General features: G+C 40.5%; 2 protein-coding genes across 2 annotated transcripts; one reads left to right on the top strand and one right to left on the bottom strand.

Annotated features, from left to right (window-relative positions):
- Positions 1 to 208: 208 nt before the first annotated feature.
- Positions 209 to 11,809, bottom strand: znf592 (zinc finger protein 592). Its single transcript, XM_049573299.1, has 9 exons — positions 11,482 to 11,809; positions 8,743 to 10,970; positions 8,307 to 8,485; positions 8,050 to 8,223; positions 7,807 to 7,966; positions 7,256 to 7,516; positions 2,821 to 2,933; positions 2,592 to 2,733; positions 209 to 2,479 (listed from the first exon to the last, which is right to left on the bottom strand). The coding sequence occupies exons 2-9, from the start codon at positions 10,948 to 10,950 to the stop codon at positions 1,967 to 1,969; spliced, it is 3,750 nt and encodes a 1,249-aa protein (XP_049429256.1). The 5' UTR covers positions 10,951 to 10,970; positions 11,482 to 11,809; the 3' UTR covers positions 209 to 1,966.
- Positions 11,810 to 15,329: 3,520 nt separating this feature from the next.
- Positions 15,330 to 26,178, top strand: slc28a1 (solute carrier family 28 member 1). Its single transcript, XM_049573300.1, has 18 exons — positions 15,330 to 15,650; positions 15,902 to 15,981; positions 16,071 to 16,150; positions 16,468 to 16,559; positions 16,716 to 16,905; positions 18,334 to 18,475; positions 18,711 to 18,824; positions 19,699 to 19,773; positions 19,879 to 19,959; positions 20,071 to 20,151; positions 20,319 to 20,444; positions 21,920 to 22,050; positions 22,154 to 22,322; positions 23,769 to 23,966; positions 24,100 to 24,181; positions 24,259 to 24,357; positions 24,438 to 24,543; positions 25,548 to 26,178. Exons 1-18 carry the CDS (start codon positions 15,647 to 15,649, stop codon positions 25,666 to 25,668), a joined length of 1,971 nt encoding a protein of 656 aa, XP_049429257.1. The 5' UTR covers positions 15,330 to 15,646; the 3' UTR covers positions 25,669 to 26,178.
- The last annotated feature ends 4 nt before the right edge of the window (positions 26,179 to 26,182 follow it).

Below are 26,182 nucleotides of genomic sequence, written 5' to 3'. Positions count from 1 at the left end.
TTGAGATAGGATGGGCTTAATATTCTAATGGCATGAAGCGGGCGGTTTCCTATTGGGTGAATGATGCACATCAGAGTGCCTTGTGCTATTGCGACTTGCTGTGACGATTGTAAAGTGTGTGACCTCAGTGCAAACCTGTAATTATCACATCCAATACCATTAGACACCTCCCTCCCCTGCATCCTCTGAGCAAATCTTTAACACGAGACAAAAGACAAAACAGGTATGTAATTAAATGCACCGATTTATTTGTAAGTACTTTGACGTAAACATTACAGCAAGGCACATGGGCCACTGCATGCTGAATAGATGTAATGGCTTAAGAAATGCTGTGAATCCAGGGTTCATTGGCTACTGTATGTACACAGGTTACTTTCCTATACAAGTCCTCGCTGTACACAGTATCAAAAGTACAAATATCTTTCGACGAGCATTATAAAAGAACAAGTCGTGAACAAGCCTCTGCAGTACAACGGCTGCAGTGTGGTAAATTAAGGTTTTAAGATTACAGAGAAACAAAGAGCTCCTATAGCACTTAAATAGAAAAGTTCACTTGCCAGTTAAGTCAATATGACCATATAACCTTAATATCATTCCCAAAATAATTTATAAAATTCAATAATGTGGGATAATACACATTTTATAAACTTTTTTTTTTTTTTTTTTACATTGCACTGAGATTACCTGCAACTCCTCAAAGTCTTTCATTTAACAATCACTGCCATTAACCATGGAGGTAGGAACTGTCATGTGTTCAATACAAAACAAGAGGTGCTGCTTCACAAACCAGAACATGCGAACAAGAAGTACCCACCATTATGAGCGCTGATCTGAGAAATGTCTTTCCTCGGAAAATCATAATGGATTCAACAAGTCCCTCTGATCCTACTAGTATTATTATCACCATGTCAACAGGTCCTCTTTTATAGCACGCTATATCTTCCATACGCCGCCGAACTTCACTTTCACGTCTGCTCTGGATTATCCAAAACAATGTACCCTGATTTGACGTTACACTGACTGTTCACTTGCCCGAAAAATACACTTCTGGCAATTTGAGGTATTTTCAAAACTGCTGCACCACACATCCAATACCTCTCCATGCTTCCCCTCAACACTCATTCCAAAAAAATATATTAAAAAAAAGGCCAAATCTGGGACAACACATGCACCCACAAATTAAACACTCAATCAACATAAAGACAACAGCATTTCAAAATGCTTAAATAGTCAAAAGAAAGTCTTGTTCGTTACGTGTAGCCTACGTCAGTAGGCTTTGCTCAGCAAGACACCTCGCCTGTGTTAAATCTCACAGGATAGTTTTACAAATAACTGTCCCAAGAATGCAGAAATACAGCTCGAACTGAATACTGTGAATACTGTCGTGTAATAAATGGTGACTAACATTCTAGCTTTGTGCTGCAAATTAACTGCAACACAGTCATGTCGTAAAAAACACGCAACCCTGAATCCCATTCAGGTAAAATAGTGTGTAGCTTTAAATACTTCAGACAAAATTTAAGCAATTAAAATAAACGATTACAAAAAGGCCAAGATCCACCTCTTCACTGTTACATCGATCAGACCTAGACGCTAACAGACATTCCTGAGTCTCCTGTCAGGGTGGATGGAACATGTCAGGGAAACAAAGACAGAAAAAAGAAAAAGCTTTAGCTGTAATATGTGCAGTTATATCTGAAAGGCAAGATGAGTATAATACTGACATGCAAAGTTAAATAAAAATAACTGAAAATATTAATTTGCCCTCTCATTTGTGAAAATACTGTTCTTTATTAACTGTTAAGGATCTGCTTGGATATACTGCACGGCCACTGAATAACTGAGAGAAATAAAAAATAAAGAAAAGAAACAGAAGGGCCAGAACACTTCCATGCAGGACATCGAGCCTCCCTTGTTGCTTTCATGTGAAAACCGAAGATATTAAAGCAGCTTTGAAGAGGTCTCACTACCGGAGAGAGACTGCTTGTGTCTGAGAGTGAGCGCTCAGTTTTAGATTACAGTCCGAGGTCTTGTCACAGTGCAGACTTGCTGGCTCTCCTGCCTGTGAGGGCTCAGGTTCATTTAGCTCCGGTAACAAGTCATTGACCTCGTCTGTATCTGCTAATCTGACCGACTGATTAACCCGCTCCTTCTCCCTCGCCTCTTCCTCCTCGTCCTCCGCTTCTTCTTCTTTCTCCCCCTCCTCGGGGTCTTTGACTTTGTGTACAATGAAAAGGTGTCTGTTGAGAGACAGCACGGACGTGAAACACAGGCCACAGTGAAGGCACTGAGGAGTGTTCTCGTCTGTTTTATGCTGCGGTATGTGCTGCTGGAACTGTGTGCTGTCGTCTGTGACGAAACCGCACTTTGAACAGCGGAACTGAGTTTTCTGACGCTTCGCTGGAGGAGCCTTGAGACTCAGAGTGTGATCCTGGCCCGCCTCCTGAGTGTCCACGGCAGGTCTTTGTGAGACATGCCCCTGCAAATCACGGAAACCACACGTTTTAAAATAACAACTACTAAGATTCCCAACATTTGTATTCATGCCGGCAATGATTACTTCGGCGTTTAAGTTAAAAAATGACAACTACCTTGCCCAAAGCCTTTTTGGATTCCTGGACGGCTGTTTTCGGCATTTGTCCAAGATCAGGATTTTTGATTCCATGCATTAGACTGATGTGGTTCTTCAACGTCACGCTTGTCGTAAATGTTTTCTTGGTGTCCGTGCAATACCTTAAGTGTAAACAAAAAAAGGAATGGAGGTGGAGCTGAAAGATCTCCTACATAATCAGAAAAAACACTTGTGAGTTGAAATCTTACCAACAAGTGTAAATTTTCTTTTTTCCATCATGGTCATTGCGAATATGTCTTCTCAGACTGGTTGTGGAGTTGAAAGACTGCTCACAATGCCGACATGGATACTTCTTCACAGACTGTTGGGGGGAAAAAAAAGAGGTATAAATAAAAATGTAGGGGGGAAAAAGGTGTGACGAGGCTATCTTAACAAACAATAGTAAAAGTTTCCTCTAAGGTAATCATGAACATCTGATGAGTTAATAATCCACATACAACCATTAACAGACTACTACTTCCTGACCAATAATCTCATTAACTAGATTTCCCAGGATTCACACAAAGAATTTCAAATGTGCTGCACTCAGCTATAAAGGGTAGCTACAAAGGTAGTGTTATCAGGCCACCTAAAAGACAAATAAAAAATATGGAAGACCAAAAGGAAGCAGTTAAACATGATGCCATGTGGTTGGCACCGGGGCAACACCTTGGCAAAACCCTTTTGGCTATTTGACTATGACCCGAAATTCACACCAGAGTCAAGACATCAGCAGGCTAAACCATAGAGAGAAAAATTTTCCCCTTTATTCCACCCTTGCATACAGAAATGACTCACGCACATCAGTTGAGAAATGTACATGTTACAGTGCTTTCATTGAGAAAAAAAGCTGCTCCCCATCTTACTTTTATTTGTTTACAACCCAGTGTTGCCTGGTTCATTTGGTGGCAACAGGGCTTGAAGCAAGAAAAAATCCTGTGCCTGAAATTTTTTTTAGAGGGCCTTCTGTGCTAGGGGGGCCCGGGGGCATGCCCCCCCGGAAGAAAATTTTGAACATTTGACGTCTAAATGAATTAATCTGGTGCACTTTGAGAGTATCAATCAAGTATCACATCAAGGAGCTAGAATAACAATTTCAAGGTTTTTAATAATGAAATATGAACAGTTCACCAAAAAAGGAAAAGTTGGTCATCAGCTACTACAAAATGGTTGGGGCCGGGCAATTTTAGGCAATTCTGAGCAACAAGTGGCAGAATAGGAAGACAACAAAAATGTAAGTAATGTATGTTTTACATCAGTTGAAGCTTGAACTCACGACCTCTGACACCAAGGAGCATCTTCTATCTGACTGAACTAATTTGCAAGTGACAATTCATTGGTGGCTTCACAAATTATCTCACTTATCTCCACCACACTGCCTCTTTCTCTTTCTCGTTCTGTATGTGTGAATTACAACCCCCAACCTGTAGCCATTTCTCTCTCTCTCTCTCTCTCTCTCTCTCTCTCTCTCTCTCTCTCTCTCTTTGTGTGTGTGTGTGTTTTCATCTCTCTTGTGTCTAGACCAAACTGAACAAATATTAGACAGTTCACCGTGCCGGAGAACTTCAAGCCCTGCAGCAACGTTGATGTATTACAGCAATGGGGCCAAAGCAGTCAATGGGACGTCTATGTTTTTTGTCTATGGTCTTAATCACAACCTAGCCCAGCAATGTCATGCTTAAAATCGAATCAGTCAGTTAGACTGATCAGAGCTGATCAGATGAGACTGATGGATCAGATTAGAGGAGCAGTTGCTGCAGAGGCGAGTGAGAGCAAACTTTTAAACCAAGAGCTGGGCCCTGGGGTGCATGGTTTCCATGGGAACACAGCTGGTTTAATCTAAAGTACACTAGAAAAAGTGCTGTGCTCACTTAGTATAGGTGTATATTTACTGAAGTGTCCTTGCAATCTGTACTATGTTGGTAAAACAAAACGGGAACTAAAAACTAGAATCTGTGAACATAAATGTTCCATCCGCAATCATGATTCTAAATCGGCAGTAGCCAGACATTTTAACTAGGGATGTCCCGATCACATTTTTTTGCCCCCGACTCCGAGTCATTTGATTTTGAGTATCTGCCGATACCGAATCCCGATCCGATACTTTGGCAATGCAGTAAAATTTTTTACTGTAGATTAACTGTATCATCCCACTATTTTTCTGTTCTTTGTGCTCTACTAGGGATGTAACAATATCACAATCTCACAATATTACAATACTGTACCCCAATAACAAGCCCATGACATTTATTGCAGTAAGACATGTCATGATATCAAAACCTCACTGTATGATAATAGTACAGTAGCTCCACGGTATAATATTAATTCCATTATCCATTAGTCAACAACAAGAACATTTGGTCAAAAATAAAATAGCTTATCATGCCTTTCTCAATCACCAGCCTCTTTCCCTTTATCCCTCCCTCACCTGCCTGTCTGCCCCCCCACGTCGCTCCTTCTCCCTCCCTCATTCCCTCCCTCCCTCCCTCACCCAGCTCACCTCACTCCTTCTCCCTCTCTAACTTTAAATAAATACCTGGTTCTGTATCTGCCGTCACACAACAGTGTGAGAAGTTTAACGATGTCCGCGACATCTGCGCAGTCTGTCCGTGTGTCTGTCTCACGTGCGTTACGTCTGACTCGCTCTCAGTAGAAGCTGCAGTGACTGTTGTTGCTGCTGGGGTCTGTAGCGCTCAAACATCAACAACAACAGCTGCTTGGAAGTCAGCAGTGAAACAATTCAGCCACACACACGTACTAAACAGTCAGCTAACACGGTGACACGGACGATCGTCTCTCACACTCTCGCAAGCGCCGTCATTTCATATCGTTACATGTCCGCGACGACGCAGCCACACACACGGACGTGCACGAAAAACAAGCATGTTGCACCAAAGGCGCGCCGCTGGCGTCGCTTTGGGTTATGAGCGCACATGACGCACGTCTACAGTAAAAGTAATGGGTTTGAGAGTGCAAAAGAGCTACATCTGAACGCCCCCCATGCGGCCCGTCTTGCTTTAGACAAATAGGGAAAACCCTAACATGTATCTGATATGTCATAGGCCTATATCCAAACCCTGATCGGGATGTAACTTCCGATTCCGATCGAGTCTGAAGCCATGTGTTCGGCCCCGATTTCCGATCACGTGATTGGATCGGGACATGCCTAATTTTAACAGCTACTACCACACCACAGCAGATCTCAGATATATGGGCACTGAGTCAGTTAAGATTCCACCTAGAGGTGGAGATCGGGATAAAATCCTTTTGCAAAAGGAATGTTTCTGGATTCATTTCCTTGACACTCTAGAGCCAAAGGGACTGAATGAGGAGTTGGTGCTTACTTGTTTTTTGTAAAAATGTTTTTTGTACAAATGTTCTTGACTAACTGGCCTACAGGTTAACAAGAAAACTGTATTAAACAATTAGACATTTGCCTGTTCATTTTTTGTTAAAAAACTTTAAAAACCTTAAAAATGTTAAAAGCATGGAATTCTTAGAAATTGATATGCATTTCATTGTTGAATAACTTTTAAAAAAATATCACTATTGTGGTTACTTGATTGTTTGTGTTGATATAAGAAGGGCTACAGTGGCTACGGTTACATGATGGCTTCTCATTCGGAATGAAATGAATCTGAATGAAATCATTCGGAATTAAAGTGTTTCCAGGTAGTTTACATGGGAAATATTAATTCCAAATGAGGGTTTACATGGGAGATCAGTTCAATCGCCTTTATTCAGGTCTGCACAAGGTTTGGGGCAGGGAAGGTTTCTGATTGGATAGGGGGCGGGGCGGATGTTACGTGTTTACGTTTACCGGAAGAAAACACTGTAGTCCTCGCTCCGGATAACAAGATGCTTGACGACGCCGTTATTAGTGCCTTTTTCGGGCGTGTTTTGCTTATATTCTTGAAGCAGCAGTACGACAACAACCTTGTTCTGCTAATGCTTCATCTGTTGAGCAGGAGAAGGGAGGCAGAAGACCGTGCTGTGGCGAATGGAAACCGGTGAGTGCAAGGAGTCCGACTGCTCTAGCTCAGCCCGTTGCTATGCAGCCCGTTGCTATGCTCGCTATATACGTCATCGCACCAGAAGGGCAAGGAAACGAGCATCCGCAGAAAGGCCGGAATGAACTCAAAGAGGAATGAGTGTATACATGCACACAAAACTCTTTCATTCGGAATGACAAACGGAATAAACCACCCCCTTTAATCGGATTTAATTTTCAATCGGAATGACCGTTTACATGACCACTTTTAATCGGAATGGCTGTTCATTCCGATTAAAAGTGGAATTAAACTGTCCATGTAAACGTACTGACTGTTAGGTTCCTTTTTTCTTTTTTCTTCTCTTGCCATTACATGCAGCTGCTGTGTCAGCCTGATTACTGATAAGTGACACCTGTGTGTGTGATCCATTCACTTTGTTGCTTGTGCATGCTGAAGAAGGGTTTCACCCGTTCGTGTGGCAATAAACACTATAATTGGAGTGCTGTCCTGTACCTTTTGTACACAATTTTTTTTTACATTTTTTTGAGGATTCAGCACCCATTCATACTTCTGAGGGTTGAGCGTGTTTGTTTGGACTTCTGATCGGTTGAATAAAGTCACATTCCAGCATGGATAATTCATGATCTCTCACCTTTCCGTGGCTGGTCTTCACATGTGAAACATACGAGTCTCGTTCAGGGAACCACTGGAGACACTCCCCACACGTCCAGCCGGTGGGCTTCACACCAGGTCTTCTGTCCTGCTCAGCCTTTTTTCTGGGACTATCTGTGTGTTTAACAGGGCTGTGACTCTTCTGTTGTTGGACAGAATGAGCATCCTGGTACCAGTCAGGATTGTCTGTTTGTTTACTGTTCTGCTCCGTCTCTACTGTTATGTTTCCTACATGAACGCTCTGCAAAACAGAAAATAGATGGTAAAAATAAACACCTCATCCTCTTGTCTGCTTTCATGATCACGTACTACAGGTCAAAAGTTATCTAACACAGAGTACTCATCATTTACTCAATATTTCACTTCTCTTTAGTGGACCGTGTGACTTCATGTTGATCTCTCTGCGTCATGCACCTAGTTGTGTAGATTACCTAATGTGACAAAATCTGACATTGCAAAACAACTCCCTGGAAGTTTACCTCAAACTGACAGACACAAAATGTCTAAGAAAAATGCAATGAGGGCCCTAACCTTGACGTGCTGCATCAACAGCTGCTTTTGTGGAAATACCGAGTTGCATTCTGGACACTTGAATACGGACGTAACACGTTTGTTGGCGTTCTGATGGAAATGCTGAAACAGTAACTGCTTTTTCTTGAAAATTGTCTCACACGAACACTTAAAGATTAACCTGCAAAAGAAAGAAAAAACAGTAAAAATCAACAGTAAAAAGAAATGTTGAACTTTTGACACGTCACGAGGTGTGGGACTTACACAGGGGATATTTTGCTGGCATTGTGTTTGTTTTTTAGATGCACTTCACAGCCGTCAGAAGTCTTGAAGGCAACTGGACAGATGGAGCACTTGTAAAAGACATCACAGTGTTTCTCCTCAATGTGAGTCTTCTGTCCTTGAAGGGTCTTGAAAACCATGTCGCAGTGAAGACATCTGGAAGAAAAGGAAACATCATGCCACTTTCCTTTTCTGTTCCATTATGTTTTGATGCCTGTGTTTTATTGTTGCTTACTTACTTGTACCAAGCCTTGCGAGCGTAGTGCAGACAGTTTTCCTTGACATGCTTCTGAATGTCTGCAGAGCGGCTCAGGGCACCACACTCAGGACAGCAGTAAGGGGACTTGTGTGCATGAATGCGTTGGTGAGCTTTGAAGCTGCACTTGTTAGGTAACAACATCGAGCACACCTTGCACATCTGTTTTTGGATATAAAATATAAAAGTGAAAAAACGGAAAATACATTACAATGGTCACAGGGCCTTTAAATGTTAAGCCTGGTAATACTGACTATTTTTCTTAATGTCAACAAATCCCATTAAGACTTATTAGTTCATCATTTTTAAAGATATATGTCTCCAGTCAGAAGAAGTGGAACAGACAGTGTTTTCACTGGATTTGTTGACAATAACAAATTCCTTTAAAGCCTTTAATAATCAATAAAGCATCTACTCACGAGTCCTTCCACATCGTCCGACTGTCTCTGGTAATGGCCTGCAAGTGCTTTGTAGTCAGACAACTGCTTGTTGCACTCCAGGCAACGGAGTCGGTGGCGAATGACATTGTCTGGATACAGGGGCAGGACAGGTTGGCTTTTCAAAGAGGGTAAACTGTAAGAGTCCAGGTTCACAGCGCTCAGGGGTACAAACATTTGTTCCTCTGCTATAGGTTTCATATGGAGCTGCGTGCATTGCATCACCATGCCATTGTTCTTATGCTCCCGTGCATGTGCCAACAAGGCACACTTGTTGAAGAACACCATCGTCTTTGCGCAGTGTGTACATCCTACTTCAATGTGAACACTCCTTCTGCTGTAATGATACGCAAGACTCCTCTCCACCCCGAAGGAGTCCCCGCACTCGAGGCAGCAGTATCCACGTGGTGGAAGGTTGATATTGCTCTCTGGAGGGGGGGTCAAGTTGGGCACGTACGTAGGCACGGGGTTGGCGTTGTTCAACAGTCTGCTTAAGGTTCCTGCTGCTGTGTTGGGAATGGACGTGCAAGGATAAGGGCTGGCTGTTTTGACCTGATGCACCAGTGGGACGGTGCTGTACACCATAGAGGAGAGTGTGTGTTGGCTTTGTTGATGAGAGGTGGAGCGTGCGGCTACTGAAGCGGCAACACTGTGAGGGACCAGGTTCAGACTAGCTAAGTGCATTGCTTTGGGGAGGAAGTTGGTGCTAGTTGTATGGCCTGTGGTGGCTGATCCTCTCTTTGGTTTCTGCCCCTTATGTGCAGCAGATCGTTTGACAGGACCACTAGTATTATGGAACACTGCTGCGGGCTGCGTTACGCCTTGCCTCCTGGAGTTAACCTCTGATTTGTTGCGTAAAACCTTCGGTGAAGATGCACTAGCTGGAATACTTTTAGTCTGTGCTCCAACAATACTGTCAACAGATGTACTTTGAGTGCTTTGAGACTGATGAGGAGACATGTTACAGTAAGAATCTTCGCTAATCATACTCTGTGATGGAGAGGATTCATATGCAGAATGAACTTCATCTGTTTCCGAATCAGGCAGCACACTGGTGACTGTGCGCTTGATCTGCCCAGATGTGGTTTTAATGGTTTTAATTCTGACCCTGGGTATGGCAGGGGGGGACCCAGTAGCCACTGCGGGGGATGCTTTACCACTACTATCACTGCAGATGCTTACAGGACTATCAGAGGGTTTCATTAACCGTTTCACAGCTTCCAGTGGGCTTCGTGGGGACACAGGCACGTTGGGGTTTGCTTTCATGCAGTCATTCAGGACCACTGATGACTCTCTGGGATTAATCTGCTCACTGGGATCTTTTCTAGCATGCAGAGCCACTAGAGCCTCAAGGCAAGAGGATAATTTGGACGTCTGAGATTTGACATGTGGATAAGAAGTGGGAACATCCATTGTGGTTCCTGAATTGCAGTTGGTCTCAATAAAGTTCTGGCTGGGTGGGGGAAGTGTACTGTGTATTCTAGATGTTTTATCCATTTTGTTACTAAAAGAGATGTCAGAAGACTCCTCGCTTCTACTACTTTCTTCTCTGCTCCTCTGACTCTTCTTGGGAATATCAGAGTCCTTCGGACAGTCATCAAACATGCTGAGGTCCAGTTTTTTTGGATTGTCTGGGACTGACGGTTCCACCAAATCTGAAGCTTCTGGGAAACAGGGTCTGTCTTGTTTTGAATGCATTTCATCTCTACTACACTGAGTGTCTTCAGACTCAGGACTGGAGATGGGACTAAAATGAGAAAGTGACTGGGAAAATATTGGTGTTCCATCAGGTTTGTGTTGAATAGGTGCCTTTCCGAGAAGCTCTCTTGAACTCTCCCCATTCAAAGCAGAGACAAATGATTTGGAAAAGTCAGCGTTGGTCGTCTCAACCGAGTCAATGGAGGTGGCGTCTTGTCCCCTGAATCCATTTTGCAATGCTGGCTCGAAACCCTCCAGCGACTCCTGGCGACTTGTGTTTTTCACAATAACACTTACAGCAGGAATATCTGCTGATGTGACAGCTTGGTTACTCAATAGGCTGTCATCCAGACACATCCCCGTGTGCTTCAGCTGACTCTCTGTCTCCTCATGACTTCCTTGGATGGGCTCTTTGGCGTCCAAGCCTGTGGCATCTGGGATGTCAAAGGCAGCCAGGAGATCATCAAAATCTGGGGTTTTCATGTCACCCATGGCAGCACAGTCTCATAAACCTACAAAAACACATACAGAGTCAGCTTAATATCTTTATCTTAAAATTATCACAGTGGGCACTGCAGGCAAAGTTTAAGGAACTGCTGTCAACATTAGAAATGGCTGTTTTTCAATCTGAGCAATTATTAGCAGCTGTGTAGCGTCATCTATGCTAACGTTAGCTTTAGCTAGCAAGCTACACATTAACTCGCTCTGCTGTTCTTCGTCTATGCAGCTTGTATTTCGTACCAAAGCACACATTAACACACTCACACACACACACACATAGGACGAAAAAGACATTCAATGCAGGACAATAGACGTTACCAAATATAAACTCCTCCAAAAGCCGAATTAAATAAAGTTGTTTGTTGTTAGCGTAGCTAGCATACTGTCAGCTAACAAGGCTAGCCGAGGTTCATAACGGAGCCAAGACAGTAGGTTAGCACTCTAGCTTAGCAACATGCTATTGCGTAAATCATTTAGCTAGGCTGGTAAACTCGTTAATTATCGATGCAGAGGTGTTCTTACCATTTGATCCGGTTATGTTTAGCAGCTCTAGTACATTAGCTACACAGCGAGTTAACTGTGGGCACTAATTGTGAGCTAGCTAGGTTTGGCTGTAGCAGGGTTTCATAGCTAAGCTACAAGCTAACAGCGTTAACTTCGTTTCCCTTTTCCTCTACTGGGTGGTTCAAGCCCTCGACTCTGTCTTGCAGATGAGAGGCGGTGTCATGGACGGCTTGAAAACATACTGGAAACGCTACTACTACTGTACAGGCACCCCAGAATAACTGCAAACAGGATTTATTGTGTCCAGTGGCGCAGCTGCTACGGTGCAGAAACGTTGGCATTATTGTATGTGGTAAGTATTCTGCGTTAGGTAGATAATGCAGCATGCTACTGTCACCATAGTCAAATATGAAACATGCATGCATAGCTGGAGCGTATTACCTGAGGGTAATATGAATTATGGGTCCCTAATTAACCACCCACCCTGCCATTGTCACTGTGCAACTGATTTAGCCTATATTTATACTCATATTAGACAATACATTTCTTAAAGCTCAGGTTGTTTCTAAAATGCCAAACATGATTTGTGGGGTATTATTAGAGGTAGAAATCCCCAGAGGCTCCAGGATACGATATTATCATGTTACTTAAGTTAGGATACAATATTACTGCGATTTTAAACGTGTTGCAATATGCAATATCAGTATTGTGATGAAAGAAGTTGTGATATATTGCAATTTATTACCTTTTTCAACTGTAAATGAGGCCCTTGAAAGAAAACTTGCTCAACATCTGTATTTTTAATAATAAAAGACAATAAACTTTATTTGTAAAACATCTTTCATACAAGAAATGCATCACAAACTACTTTACAATAAGGGCACTGTAAGCACTGAGCTCTTCACATGAAACGCGTCATAATGGATATAAAACAGACAAGGCAATAATATAAAAGGACATTTAACTGACTCATAAAATCAAAGAGTTGTAAAACTATGAAGCATAAAATCATTTTTTTAAACATCTTTTTTATTTCCAACAAATGTACCATAAACCAGCACCAATATGTAAACACACAAGTATAACAGAGTACACTGAGTTCCCTCATGTCCCTCATCCCTCCCCTCCATCCCCATTTGCTGAAATAAACAGAATAGCTAGACAAGCAAGCAAAAGAGCAAATAAAGGACTTAAACAAACCAAAGAGAAACAGAACAAGACAAAACAAAACAAAAAACATTACGGAAAGCAGTGACAAAATTCGGTCACTGGGCCACAGAAGTCCAGGTCCAGATTGTCCAGAAAATGTTCAAGTGAGATTTTAAAAGACTTACAGCAGTGTGAAGCAGAAAAAGAAAGAGTTTCAGACCTGCATCAGGAAAGTCAGAGCTAGTTTAAAGCTAAAGTGAATAGATAAGTTTTTAACTTTATTAAGCGAGAAAAAAATATTAAGCAAGCTGGCTTCCCTGATGTCTATGGGTAGTGTTAGTATTATCTAAAAAGATAACGTTTTCAGTCTGTTCCCCTCACTTCAGTCATTTTATTTGCAGCGAAATGTATGTAGAGGACTGAAAAAGTAATTCATTTTATTGTTCAAGAACGCTCCATCAAGTTGAATGTGTATTTTTAATATTAGCAGTTTATATAATTACAAAAAAATCAATACTTGGCACTGTGTGATGATACAATATCGCCACACAAAAACATTGCGATACTTTGCTGTATCGATTTTTTTCCCCCCACCCCTAGTTATAACAGGGGTGCTCAAGCAGTTGAGTCTTGAAAGTGAAGTGGCTGCAGTATCCTGAACTTTACTCCTTAGTAACCAGCTCCAAAACCATCATGGAGCAAGAGCATTTTTGGTAAGTGATGATGAAAGTCCAAATGAAATGAAATGGTGAACACTGACCGCACACACAGTCAAACACAGTGCTATAAAGTAAAATAGAGTGCATGTTAAAAACGCCTGTGGGGTTTGGCTAATGTTCCTCCAGACTATGTCAGGTTAAGGAATACCTACAAAACCACATTCTCAGCAAAACAACCCATTTAACCTTTATTATGCTCAGTATCCTCTCGGCCTTTGTGGCAGGCAGCACTTAAATAGAGTTTAGTTGCTGCTTGTCAGTTTTTAACCAGGATGTAAATAAAGGCATCGACTCCACTGTTTGTTCTTGTTAGCAGCCTGGATGGACACTGTAAATCACATGAAATTACACAGACAGATAAGGTATTGTTTCACTGTTTGCTTTAATTTATTCACACCAAGGATTTCCCGGTAAGCAGTATTGATAATAAGTGGAATTGTATGTCGATAGATTAACAATGAAACTGGTGCAGTATCTGCCAGTTTTCCCATCATGTGAACTGAACCTAACACCAACTTACTTGCCCCAGTTTCCCAGTGGGATTTAACATGTAAGGGCAACTGTCACTTTAAGTAGTTGTCAGTGATTTAATGCAGTCTGCCCAAATGCACTGGTCTCCTTTGAGGTGGGTGGGCAGATACAGCTTTTAGGTTCTCTGACTGATCCATGACCTTAGGGGTACTCTTGGTTGCTATGTTGTAGTAAAGGAGCTAGTCTGTGACATCCTGTAAGACAGAATTGAGGGAAATAGATACAACAATCATCTTCCTTCCCGCTAGTGAGACTTTACAGTAGTGACACCTATTCCTGCACTTTGGTATCAGATAAAAAAACTTAACAGAGGCAGTTATGTAACAGGATTTAACAGGTAGCCTGTATCTATATTTGAATCTTTCATGCTTAAATAAGATTAAAGGAAGCAATGGACACACTGAATTGTGAGATATAGCATAAAATTCTTTTAACAAGTGTTTTCTTAGTCAGAGCCTTGACATGTAAATCATTTTGAGGCTGTTGGCAAACAACTTGATGGTCTGCATAATAAAGAATGTCTTGGGTTACTGACCCAAGCTGTTTAATGTTGTGCTACAGACTGTTATTAGGTCATAAACCTCTGCTAATGATTTCCAGGGTCTTCAAAGCTTTCAGAAAACCCAATGAGCACAAAATATTAGGTACTTTTTAACAGGAATTAATGTTTATCATATGCATCCAGACAGACCGAGCCACTATTGAGTGTTACGAACCATTTACACCCAGCATTTTTATGAGGATTTAGAGATTTTTTTGTGTGCAGCAAGATCACATTTGAACAGCAGTGAGTGTGACAAATAGCTGCCATTATATCCAATTATGAATCATCACCCTGAAAGTAAAGTACAAATTGTGCTGCAATATATTTAATGGTCCAGATAACAGCCATAACTGATTCTGCGAAAAATACTTAATGTGCTTAATCTTCACAACTATCATTTTAAGATAGGAGATTCTATCATAAAAATACAACTTAGTTTGACATTAGGGCCTCGCAGCACACATACAACATTTAACTTTATAGTCTAGTCAAAGTTCACATACTTATCTTTAGGGTAACATGTGTTGTCATGTTACAGGATAGTTCTTTCCATTCAGTCTGTTACAAACCTAACATTAACTACAATTTATAAACTAATACACCTGTATGTGTCTGTCTGTACAAAGGTAACTTAAAGTTTGATCTAAGGGGGGAATCACTGTGTCCACCACTGTCTAAAAATTTTTTTTCTTTTCAAGATATTCATGTTGTTTGTGGGCACACAAGTTCAAAGACAGAAAATATGCCTTTGGGTTAAGTTTAATCTCTCAGATTGTTCATTCACATGCTTCTGATAAATAGGAGCACTTTATAAATAGGAGCACAATGACTTTTTATGACTGACTAAAGTGTGGTTAAGGCACTTCCTCCTACAAGTAACCTCATTCATGAAGAATCCACTCCTGTTTTTATCACATATTGGCTTTCAAAGCTCAAAGTCAGATCCTGTGAATTCATATCTGTCGACAAGAATTCACATCTTATCATCTCTCACTCCAGTGATTTGGCGAACTTGTTCAACATCACGTCTAATCAAGTGTTGCCTCATATGAAAATCACTTCTGTTGCATTATCACACTGATGACTGTGTCCTGACCTGTACTTCCTGTGACAGATCAGAGTGGTACGTAACGTGTCTGTTAATTAATGATAAGATGTTTCATATAGAGGGCAGGCTACGTTTTCCCACAGTGTGTTTAACAGCACAGCGTTTGACAGCCGGGGTTTAGGAGGACGCACAATGAGTAAGCCATTCGCTCTGCTTTTTCCTTGAATTAAACCGTTTGTTTTGCAGTTGTGAACTGGGCTTTTTGTTCACCATTCTCCTCAAGATAAGCCACGAGGACACTGTGGACTTATTTTGAGGTTCTTTTTTTCATCTCGCAGAGTACATGGAAACACAGATTGTTACTTGTTTGGCATTCCTGGTTGTTAAAGTTGAAACTGTTCTCCCAAAGGCTGCTGCGTAGAAGTGAACAATGGTTGTGTTTTTCAGCGGAAACCAACAGTGTCCAGCTCAAAAATGTATCCCTCAGCAGAGGCAATGGCACGGACAACCAGGCTTTTGAAATAGAGGTATGTATTACATTTCTCTATTTTTTTTTAAGAAAACAGCACAGCATTATCTTTATTTTTTCTTTAAATGAAATGCCATTTTTTCTTAGGAGGACAACACTTACGATACTACTGTCAGTGAGGAAAGGCAGACTGAGAAGACTAAAAAAGGATTGGGATCATACTTGAGGTGTGTCAGTTCAAATGACTGCACTTAGACTAGAAATAATTGTTTTATTTGGGTGCAATTATCACAGCAGGTGCACATCATTAACCCTCTGCAATGGTGATAATGTGTACACCATGTGTGAATGTACAGAAGTATTTTATTAATATAAATTTAACAAAATTTGTGCTACTGTAAACTTTAAAGATTTAACTTAATGTAATAGAAAAAAATACCTTTGGGCAAATAAAGCATACATTTCTTGATGTTAAATATATTTTTTTTTATTCACACGAGAAAAAACAGAAATATATTTTGTATACATTTGTTCTGTACCACAGCAAAGTGTCCAAGCCGATTAATGCGACAGAGGATTACATCAAGGCTCACTCACAAACCTTCAAATATGTTGTGCTGGGTGTACTCGGAGCAGGTACAGTCTGTTCATGTGTGTTAAAAATGTACAATCAGTGCCAGTTTGTTCATGCGTAATGATATTTCTTTTGCACAATACAATAGGACAGGAATGATTGTGTAAATATAGACTTTGTGTTTTTTTGGTAATTAAATGCTCTTTTCTGTCCTGCAGGTTATGTGGCGTACTTCATCGCAGCCTGTGTATTGAATTTCCAGAGAGCCGTCGCTCTTGTGGTCCTAACCAGTTTAGCTATTTTTGCTAAATCGTATGAGCTTTTGAAGAAGTACAAAGGAGAAAGCATCCGTCAGTGTTTCAGACCTGCAGTTAGATGCTTCAAATCTAACTTAAACTGGCTGAAATGGTGAGTGCATGTCTTGTTTTCAGTTGATAATAATCAGTGGTGGAAAATTAGTGTTTCTGTGCTTAAAAGTCCAGTGTGTAGGATTTAGGGATATCTCTTGGCAGAAATTGTATATTACATTTTTTTTTAAATTTTATAATCACTTGAAACTAAGAATAGTTGTTTTTGTTAGCTTAGAATGAGTGTTTGTTTTGAGACAGCTGCAGACACATTCTGTTTGCAGCGTACACGACACGCCACTACAAACCTCACCCACCAGTAGTAAAGGACAATCCCACCAAGGCGACAGTTATCTGAACCCTGCTACAACACAACATTGTAATGAACAAATAGGGCCAAATATGGCAATTATCCACTTTATAATTCATTATACATGAAGACGGGCTTCACCTTTTCAGAAATGAAATGTAACCCTTCTCATTACTCGTAACCTAACCTTAACCACCTCTCTTTAACGTAATGCTTCATAGTTAGCTTAACGCTAACATTTTCTTCAGGGCTTCCGTTTTCCGGTCCAAGGACATGTAGGTTTTGGTGGGCGAGTCAGCTAGTGGGCGGGTCACACAGCTGCTCCAGCCGCAGCCGTACCCACTTGTTTGTATTGGGGGTCCTATCCAACGGGGTCTACCATGTTGTTCTACAGGAGCCCAGAACAGACAAACCAAACACTGGCTCTAGATAGAGCCATTCGCCTTTTCCTATCAGCCACTGTAGTTGTCCTACACACAATCTGCAACCTAACAGCTAGATGCCACTGAATCCTACACACTGGACCTTGAAGCAGTGGTTCCCAACTAGTCCAGCCACAGGGTTCAGCGTCATACTTGGCCAGGTTGTTATGGTAGTTTGCTGTCTCTGTTAAGTAGCTGTCTATTATTCGCTCACTCTACAGCAAGAAAAGGCACTTCAAAATAAAAGCTTGTGCCAGAAAGTCACTGTACTTCAAAAATAAAGTGTGTTTTTACAAACTTGACACATTCGCAAGATAGACTTGTGGTAGTTCAGAATGGACCTGTGACCCACCAGTTGGGAACCACTGCCTTAAAGTACAGTTTTGACATACTTGTGCTTAACTTCAGTATTTCCATGTAATACTACTTTATACTTCTGCTCTACTACATTTCAGAGGGAAATATAATAATAATAATAATAATAATATAAACTTTTTACTCCACTGCTCATATGTTATGATATAGTCTGTTATACTACTAATCTGCAAAGCAGTATCTGAAATTGTCTCCACATTGATGAACTACAACATTTAAATGCTTTCATATGAATTTGGTCGTGATAAAGACAGAATAATGTATTTTATATTAATGTAACACTGCAAGATTTAAATATTGACACGTAAGTACATTTTGCTGGTAATACAATGAGCTACATATTATGGAATCTGTTAATGGGTGTGTTTTATTGTGTTTTCAGGGTTTTCATTGTAGCAGCTGTGGTCCTGTTGGTTCTGTGGCTCGCCTTAGACACCAGCCAGCGTCCCGAGCAGCTCATCTCATTCGGGGGGGTGTGCATGTTCGTTGTGCTTGTCTTCCTCCTGTCAGCACACAGGACAGCGGTGAGTTGACCACTCAAGGATGAATACCACTGTGGCAAAAGCTGTTTCGAAATGTGCCCGGGCGTTATCGCTCAAGTTATCTCTGGTGTGTTTTGCTGGGACTTTGGATATCATCTGGCCTTGTGCCCCCATCATCTTACGGTTTAGCAGAAGTGCTTCCTTGTGATAACATAAGGCATCATGGAGACTCCCTGTTACACTAACCAGCTACTTCCTTTTGAAAACTCTCTTGTAGGTAAGATGGAGGCCTGTGTTCTGGGGTCTTGGATTGCAGTTCTGTATTGGACTTTTTGTTATAAGAACACAGCCTGGACTCATAGCGTTCCAATGGCTTGGGAAACAAGTGCAGGTAACACACTTGGATGTTTTCTTTATCTGAAACACAATGGAGCAAGTAGGAGTCAGGTTTAATCTTATGCGAATGACAAATGCTTAGGCATTTGTGTGACCTCAGTATGTTGAATAACAGGATAGACACTGATGATTATGACACAAGCTCCAGTTCTCCTCCCCAGTCGCCATCACAGTATTTAGCAATATTAACAGGTGTTTGCACATTACAAGCTCAGGTCTTTTGTTAGGAATTGGGATTGCAAATACCGCCCATTTTATATTAAAAACATTCCAAATTTACTTTTTTTGTTCAGCAAAACAAGAAGTAGCATTACTGTGAAATGTGTGAATTCTAATTAGTCACATCCAGAAGCAATTAGTTTGCACAACAGACTTTGGTAAGATTAAAAAAAACCCTTTATTGTCCATTACTTTACGTGAAATGGAAATTTGCCCTCGGCATTCTGGCGTCACAGCGTAAACCAGAAAACAAACAAACAGATGAGCCAGGTGCCCGGGGTCAGCACTCGCACATGCGTCCCTTACTTGTATGGCACACACTGTTGCTTATCTACCAGGCCATATTATTCTTTAACTGAGGTGGATTATACGTCCTTATCTTTAGAGCTACTTTATTATGTTGTTCACCCTTATTCTGGGATCACAGAAGGGTTGAGTTAGCAGAATGCGCGCTCAGGCATGTGGTCTGTTAATCACTTTTTAATATGTAGTTCAGCCTACCGTCTCTTCTAAGTGTCATGACTTCCTGTTGCAATATCTCAATGAATCAGTAATTGTGTCATAAATGAATGGCTTGAGGGGATAGATAAACATAATGTAATGTAATGACATAATGTAATCCATGTTTCTATTTGGTGTTATATTCACAGATATTTCTCGACTACACCAAAGAAGGGTCAAGTTTTGTTTTTGGAGATCTGATCAACAACATTTTTGCCTTTCAAGTAAGAGGATGACAGTTTAATCTTTGTAAATATGGGCACTTAACATATATTCTAACTTTATTTAAATTGAACGTGTTAAACTTTAGCTTTGTGATTTTTCCTCAGGCTCTGCCCATTGTCGTATTCTTCAGTAGCGTGATGTCAGTCCTTTACTTTTTGGGGATAATGCAGTGGCTCATTCTGAAGGTAAAAATTTGTCTCCTCACTACATCACAGCTTCCTGTAGGTCTGGGTGTGTACCGATTACACCTGCAGTGTCATACGATGACCTAGAACCATGTGTTTTTGTCCATGCAGATCTCATGGGTTATGCAGATAACGATGGGAACCTCTCCCACAGAGACCTTGAGTGTGGCAGGCAATATATTTGTTGGGCAGGTACTCTGAGCATGTCTTTGTTACACTATCTTTGACACTGGCCTGGCTACATTTCTCTTTGAAATTTAATGAATCTCTGTGTACTTCAATTTTATGATTACATAAACAATAATGAATCCTTTGGTTACTCTGCTTGTTTACTTTTGCTCCATGTTTTTGTTCATTAGACTGAAGCTCCGCTGCTGATCCGTCCTTATTTGAAGGATATGACCAAATCTGAGATCCACGCTGTAATGACTGGCGGATTTGCCACAATTGCAGGCAGTGTCATGGGGGCATTCATCTCATTTGGGGTGAGATTAAGCTGTTTTCATGCCACTACATAATATATACATACATACAAAAAGTGATAATAAAATGTACCTATATGGCACATTTCATACAAAAGAATTTCAAAAGGAGATGAAATAATAATAGAGGGAGACTGCTCCAGACTCTGGGGCCATAGGTGTAGATTTTGGAAGGTACACAGGGGACCAAAGCCCTCAATATTTAGAACGGGCATTTGCCCCCTCCCCCACAATAAAAACTTTTATTTTGACAGAATTAAAGACATATACATCATAAATGGATGCAGAAAAAGCAAAACTTGATGCAGAAAAATTGACCAGAATGCAGAAAATTAAGTGTTTGATGCTCAAAATGTTTTGGCGGAGAACCCCCACACCCCTGTTTCCAAAGTGCCCCCTTTGTGTGAGAGTGTCAGACATAAACTGGAAAGGAGCCAGTCATTTATTCTGGAGTAAGGCAGGTAACTGACTTGAAAACAATGAAAAACACCTTAAAATCAATTCGGCTGGCAGCCGGAGGAGAGATTTCAGTGTGGGGGTGAAAGGTTTTCAGTTTTACATTGGTGAAGGCTGCAATACTTTGAATCTATTATGAAGTGTGTAAACAAAACCACCAGGACAGCTGGACAGTTGTCCATGAGAAAAATGATGTCACTGTGGGTATGCTTTAATGTTTTCTTAGCCAGGAATGTGAAACAAATGAGGATGTCTCCTTTGCCCACAGTCTGTTTTGTCTTCATTTTACTCAAGAAAATGTTTAGCCATCCAGTTTATAAAAAAACAAAAAAAAACAAAAAACAAAAAACAGTTTACAAAGCTTTACATAGGGCTCAGATCAGAAAAGAATGAGGCCCAGTACCAAACCTTGGGGCACACCACTAGAAATGTTAATTCTTTCTGAACAGAATTCCCCAGTAGAAACAAACTAGTCTCAACCTGTTAGGTAATCAACATCTGTGCCCGGGAGCCCAGCCCATGTTTCTTAACCAATAAAGCCTGATAACTCAAGACAAACCAGTTTCTCAAGTATTTTACTCAGTAGTAATTCACACCACTGGCATCTGAGGTGCTTTTCCTCAGAAGAGGCCATATGATATGTTTTGAAGGTCACTAAGTAACAGGCACATATCTCTGTTGAGCAAATCAGTATCAGCTACATTAGAACAGGAAAAGATGGTGTTTGGACAAGGATATGTTTGACTAACACGATCATGATTTTTAATAGTATATCTGATCTAATGTTATTCTGTCTCTGTAAGAAGCTGAAACTGCATTACATTTAGATAATGAGAATTAATACCAATGATGGTGCCTAACTAAAACAACAATTTTACTTTTTAATATCTGTTTAAATTATTTGCAGTTTTCTTATTTCAACAGCAACCATTCAGAATATCAAACACTGTATCTGCTGCTGATTATAGCAGTAACTCCACTGCAGTACCCTGAATTAAATGACATTTCATTGTATTTTGCAGATTGATGCATCTTCCCTGATATCAGCCTCAGTAATGGCTGCTCCTTGTGCCTTGGCCATCTCCAAACTTTCTTACCCAGAGACAGAGGAGAGTCCCTTCAAGTCAAAGAAGAATGTTAAAGTGTCTTGTGGGTGTGTATTTCTATCCCTTCATTTTTCTTCTCTTCCCCTTTTATAGTGTTTTCTGCTTTTGTGAATTAACTTACTTTTTTTTAAAAAAAAACCCATTCCCTAGAGATGAACAAAACATTTTGGAGGCTGCTAGCAGTGGAGCATCTGCTTCAATAGGTCTAGTTGCTAATATAGCAGCTAACTTGATCGCCTTTCTTGCCATTCTCGGGTTCATCAACAAAGCTTTGAGTTGGCTTGGTGGTATGGTGGGATATCCTGCGATCACATTCCAGGTACGTTTTAGCATAAGACTAATAAGTGTGACTTTTCAATGTTTCAATGTTCAATGTTCAAATGTTTGTTTTTATTTCTAAAATGTGATTTATTTACATTTTGCACAATTGACGTATGGCTAGGCCACGCCCCCCTCCACTCACTCTGACAAACTATCAACATTCAGTGACCGGCGCTATGGCAGGTGTCACAGTACACAGCATTTTGCAGGAGGCAATTGATGATTTTTGGTGACATAATGATCAGGTGTCATTGAGAAGTAACCAAAAAGGCCTAAACTACGCATTGGAGGGATATATTAATTATTTTATTGTTGAGAAGGTCGATGAAAAGCTTAAATTACAAGCCAAAATATACAGGTCACAGTGTACACTTATGAACTGCATCTCGTTGTCGTCACCATCAAAGACAACAAGTTAAAGTGCCACTGAAGTTAAGGTTTTTGGCTCAGAATATGAGAAAAGGATAACAGCCTTTTTACCATCTTTACCAAGAGTGTCTCTCCGTTAGTTTGGTGCTACAGTATTTACATTGAATCATTCAGCATAACGTTTGCCAACCTTTGTTATCTCTGCGATTACAGATAAATTAATGAAGCTAAGCTCCAGAGGTTAACGTTAGCTTAACTAGAGCCCTTTGGACAACAGCTAACAATGATGTACGATCACTAAAGTACAAAAAACTAGAACAAAATAGGCTAATGAACTCCCAGCAAACAAGGTGACATGATGAACAACGCAGCTAGGAGCCAATGTTAGGCTAACTGTAGCTAACATTAGCTAGAGATGTTAAAGATAACTTTATGTTTCTTTCCAGCAAAGTGACAATATGTTGCCTCAAACACAATGTTGACTTACCTTAGAACAGATGTAGATCATTGTTAATCTTATTCACGTTGAGTTGATGTTGTGGTCTAACGTTACCACACAACTTTATCCAAAGGAGACACTTTTCTCAGTTGAAATGTGGTTTAACGTTGAAGTGTAAAAAATACACCCCGTAGCCCAGCCTCTCAGGATACCTTGTGTCAGAGTTGCATGTACCCTATGCACACTGTTTGAACATTTTTAAACTTCAAATCTCTGAAAAAGCTCTTTAAACCGAACAAAACTGACTTTCTGTAATGCATTTCAATGAACGTCCAGGCTTAGATTGTCCGAGGGTATGGAATGGCTATACGCACTGTGACTGGCTCATCTCGTTTGAGGGCGGGACTTAGCTATAGGTCAATTGTAATATCAAAAGGTGTTCTCCAAAAATGTGCAGATGGTCAAAAGACAGCTTATAAAATGTATTTTTTATGTATGATTACAATTTAACACATTTTTCAGACATACATGTATTTATTTATGCAGACATTTCACAGGTTTTGCTTGCTTATACTGTAAATTCAACAAGTGAGACCAACACTATCTAAATAACCTTACACCGCTCTGTGTTCTCAGATGATTTGCTCTTACGTATTCATGCCTGTGGCCTTTATGATGGGAATACCGTATGATGAGAGTTTCACTGTGGCCGAACTAATCGGCACAAAGCTCTTCCTCAATGAGTTTGTGGCTTATCAAAAACTATCTGCACTGAAGAACAACAGACTCAGTGGACTTGCTGAGATTATTGGAGGCGAACGACAATGGATATCTGTGAGTAAATGATCTCAGTTGAAGCGAGTGCGGGTGAGCTAAAAGTACAAATTCATGAGCACTGCACGAAAAATGGAAGGAATTAACACAACGTAAAAACAGCATAACATGATTTAGTTTTTCCCTGTTTCAGGTCCGATCAGAAATTATCACCACTTTTGCTCTTTGTGGGTTTGCCAACTTCAGCTCACTGGGTATCATGATCGGAGGCCTGGGTGAGTGTTTTATCATCCCATCGTCATGTTTTTGTCCTGCCACAGCATACTCAGTGATGATTTTTCTTTTCTCAAAGCCTCTATATGCCCATCCAGAAGAGGTGACGTCTCGTCTATGGTGCTGAGAGCTATGATTACCGGGACTGTTGTGTCTCTTGTCAATGCTTCTCTTGCAGGTAAGAGCTTTTGAATTGAACTGTAAGCGCAGTTTCCGGTTGTACTGAAACTGAGTAGCTTTTTTTACTTTATCATTCAGGGATCCTCTTCGTTCCTCCACTTGAGTGTGTGAATCTGTTCAGGACATCGGCTTTCAACGCCACAGATGCAAATATACAAACATGCTGTCAAGACCTCTTTGAAAGGTAAGCAGATATTTGCACTATGGTGGCTGGATTAAAGGTCCAGTGTGTAGGATTTAGTGGCATCTAGTGGTGAAGTTGCAGAACTGAAACTTCTCCTGTGTGCCAAGTGTGTCAGAGAACTATGATGGCTGACGCGAAAATGCAAATGGCCCGATCTGGAGCCAGTGGAAAAGGATCTGCTCTGTTTGTAGATATAAACAGCTTATTCTAAAGACCAGTTCAGACCAAAAATTCATGACGAGAGAAAACCATTTTAGAACGCTGTAGAGAAAAGTTGCAGTGGTGTGAAATGGTCAGTCTGAGCTCAAATTAAGCCGGTTTCAACAGCCAATCGGCTTGTAGTGAAGTCCACTGGTCAAGTTAAATGACCGCAGACGGCGTGTTTCTGTCCTCACGTTGTGCCAGCGTCAGACGGTGGGTCGCTGCTGCTCCTTGGTGTATGTGCTTGTGACCCCTCTCACACACACATATTCTTATTGACTAATTAATTTCCGCTGGTTATTTATATTGTAGTGGCATATTTTTAATGAATACAGTCCATCTGGTGCTTGTTTGTTTCTGTTTTTCGCAGTTTCATCATTGCTACAAATGCAACTGTGGCCAGTATCTCACTATCACATTCTCATTCATATTTTAAGAGGCTAAAAATTATATTCTGCCATGAATAAGCCTGAAAAGCTGGTAATCAGAACAGACGTACAGAGAGTTGTAGCATAGAGATGATACACCGTCTCATCTAGTTGCATCGGTGTGAACTGGGAATAGGGTGATGCAAACATGATTGTTTATTTCATTTCAGGTAATTATAAACTAATGAAAACATAGTTATGAATATTATATACCATTCCTGCCAGTAGATACCCCTAAATCCTACACACTGGACCTTTAAAATGTTTGGGACACACAGGATAATGCATGGATGCCTTAATATGCACTAAGGTAGCTGAGTATGTCTCTGTGATATCAGCTGTTTGGACTTACATCTCAAATTAAATTTTTTGCAGCACTGTAAACAATGGGACCATCTCATTCGAAGGATCGTGGAGCAATATAGCAAACGTCACCTTGTTTTTCTCTAAATGTTGTGAGTGCTGTGGACTTTCTGATGTACCAGTTTGTTTTTAGAGGAGAAAACTGCTCGCCAACGTCTGTCTTTTTTATACTGTAGCTCATTTACGGGGTCTCTCCGTGTTTGTATATTTGTGTCACAGTTAATGTAAAGATGTAAAGTTTATATGCATATCTTTGAAAGATGAATGCATCTTTTAATTTATTATATTGTAAATTAATGCTGCTTTTATTTAAAGCCAAGGAATAAAGACACATTTTAAAGGAATAATTCAACCACAGAATGACTACATATGAATCAGTTAGTCATGCTGCGTTACCTTGAATTCATGAATGCCTTGCATGCCTTGTCTCTTGTCATGGTAACGACTAATTGATTTACAAATGGTCACTTTGTGGGTGTAGTATTTCTTTAAGGAGTATGCCTCAGGAAATATTCTGGCATCAGCATTTTGATTCATGTAAATATTTCAAATACAATTAAGTGACTCGGTTATTTCATAATGTTGTTGATAATTATGGAAACAGTTGTACTTTTTGAAAAAATAAAAACCTAAGAAAAGAAAATGTG

Source organism: Epinephelus fuscoguttatus, linkage group LG4 (assembly GCF_011397635.1).
Source record: "Epinephelus fuscoguttatus linkage group LG4, E.fuscoguttatus.final_Chr_v1".
Taxonomy (NCBI): domain Eukaryota; kingdom Metazoa; phylum Chordata; class Actinopteri; order Perciformes; family Serranidae; genus Epinephelus; species Epinephelus fuscoguttatus.
The sequence above is the reverse complement of the archived record's forward strand: the minus strand, read 5'-3'. Positions and strand labels throughout refer to the sequence as shown.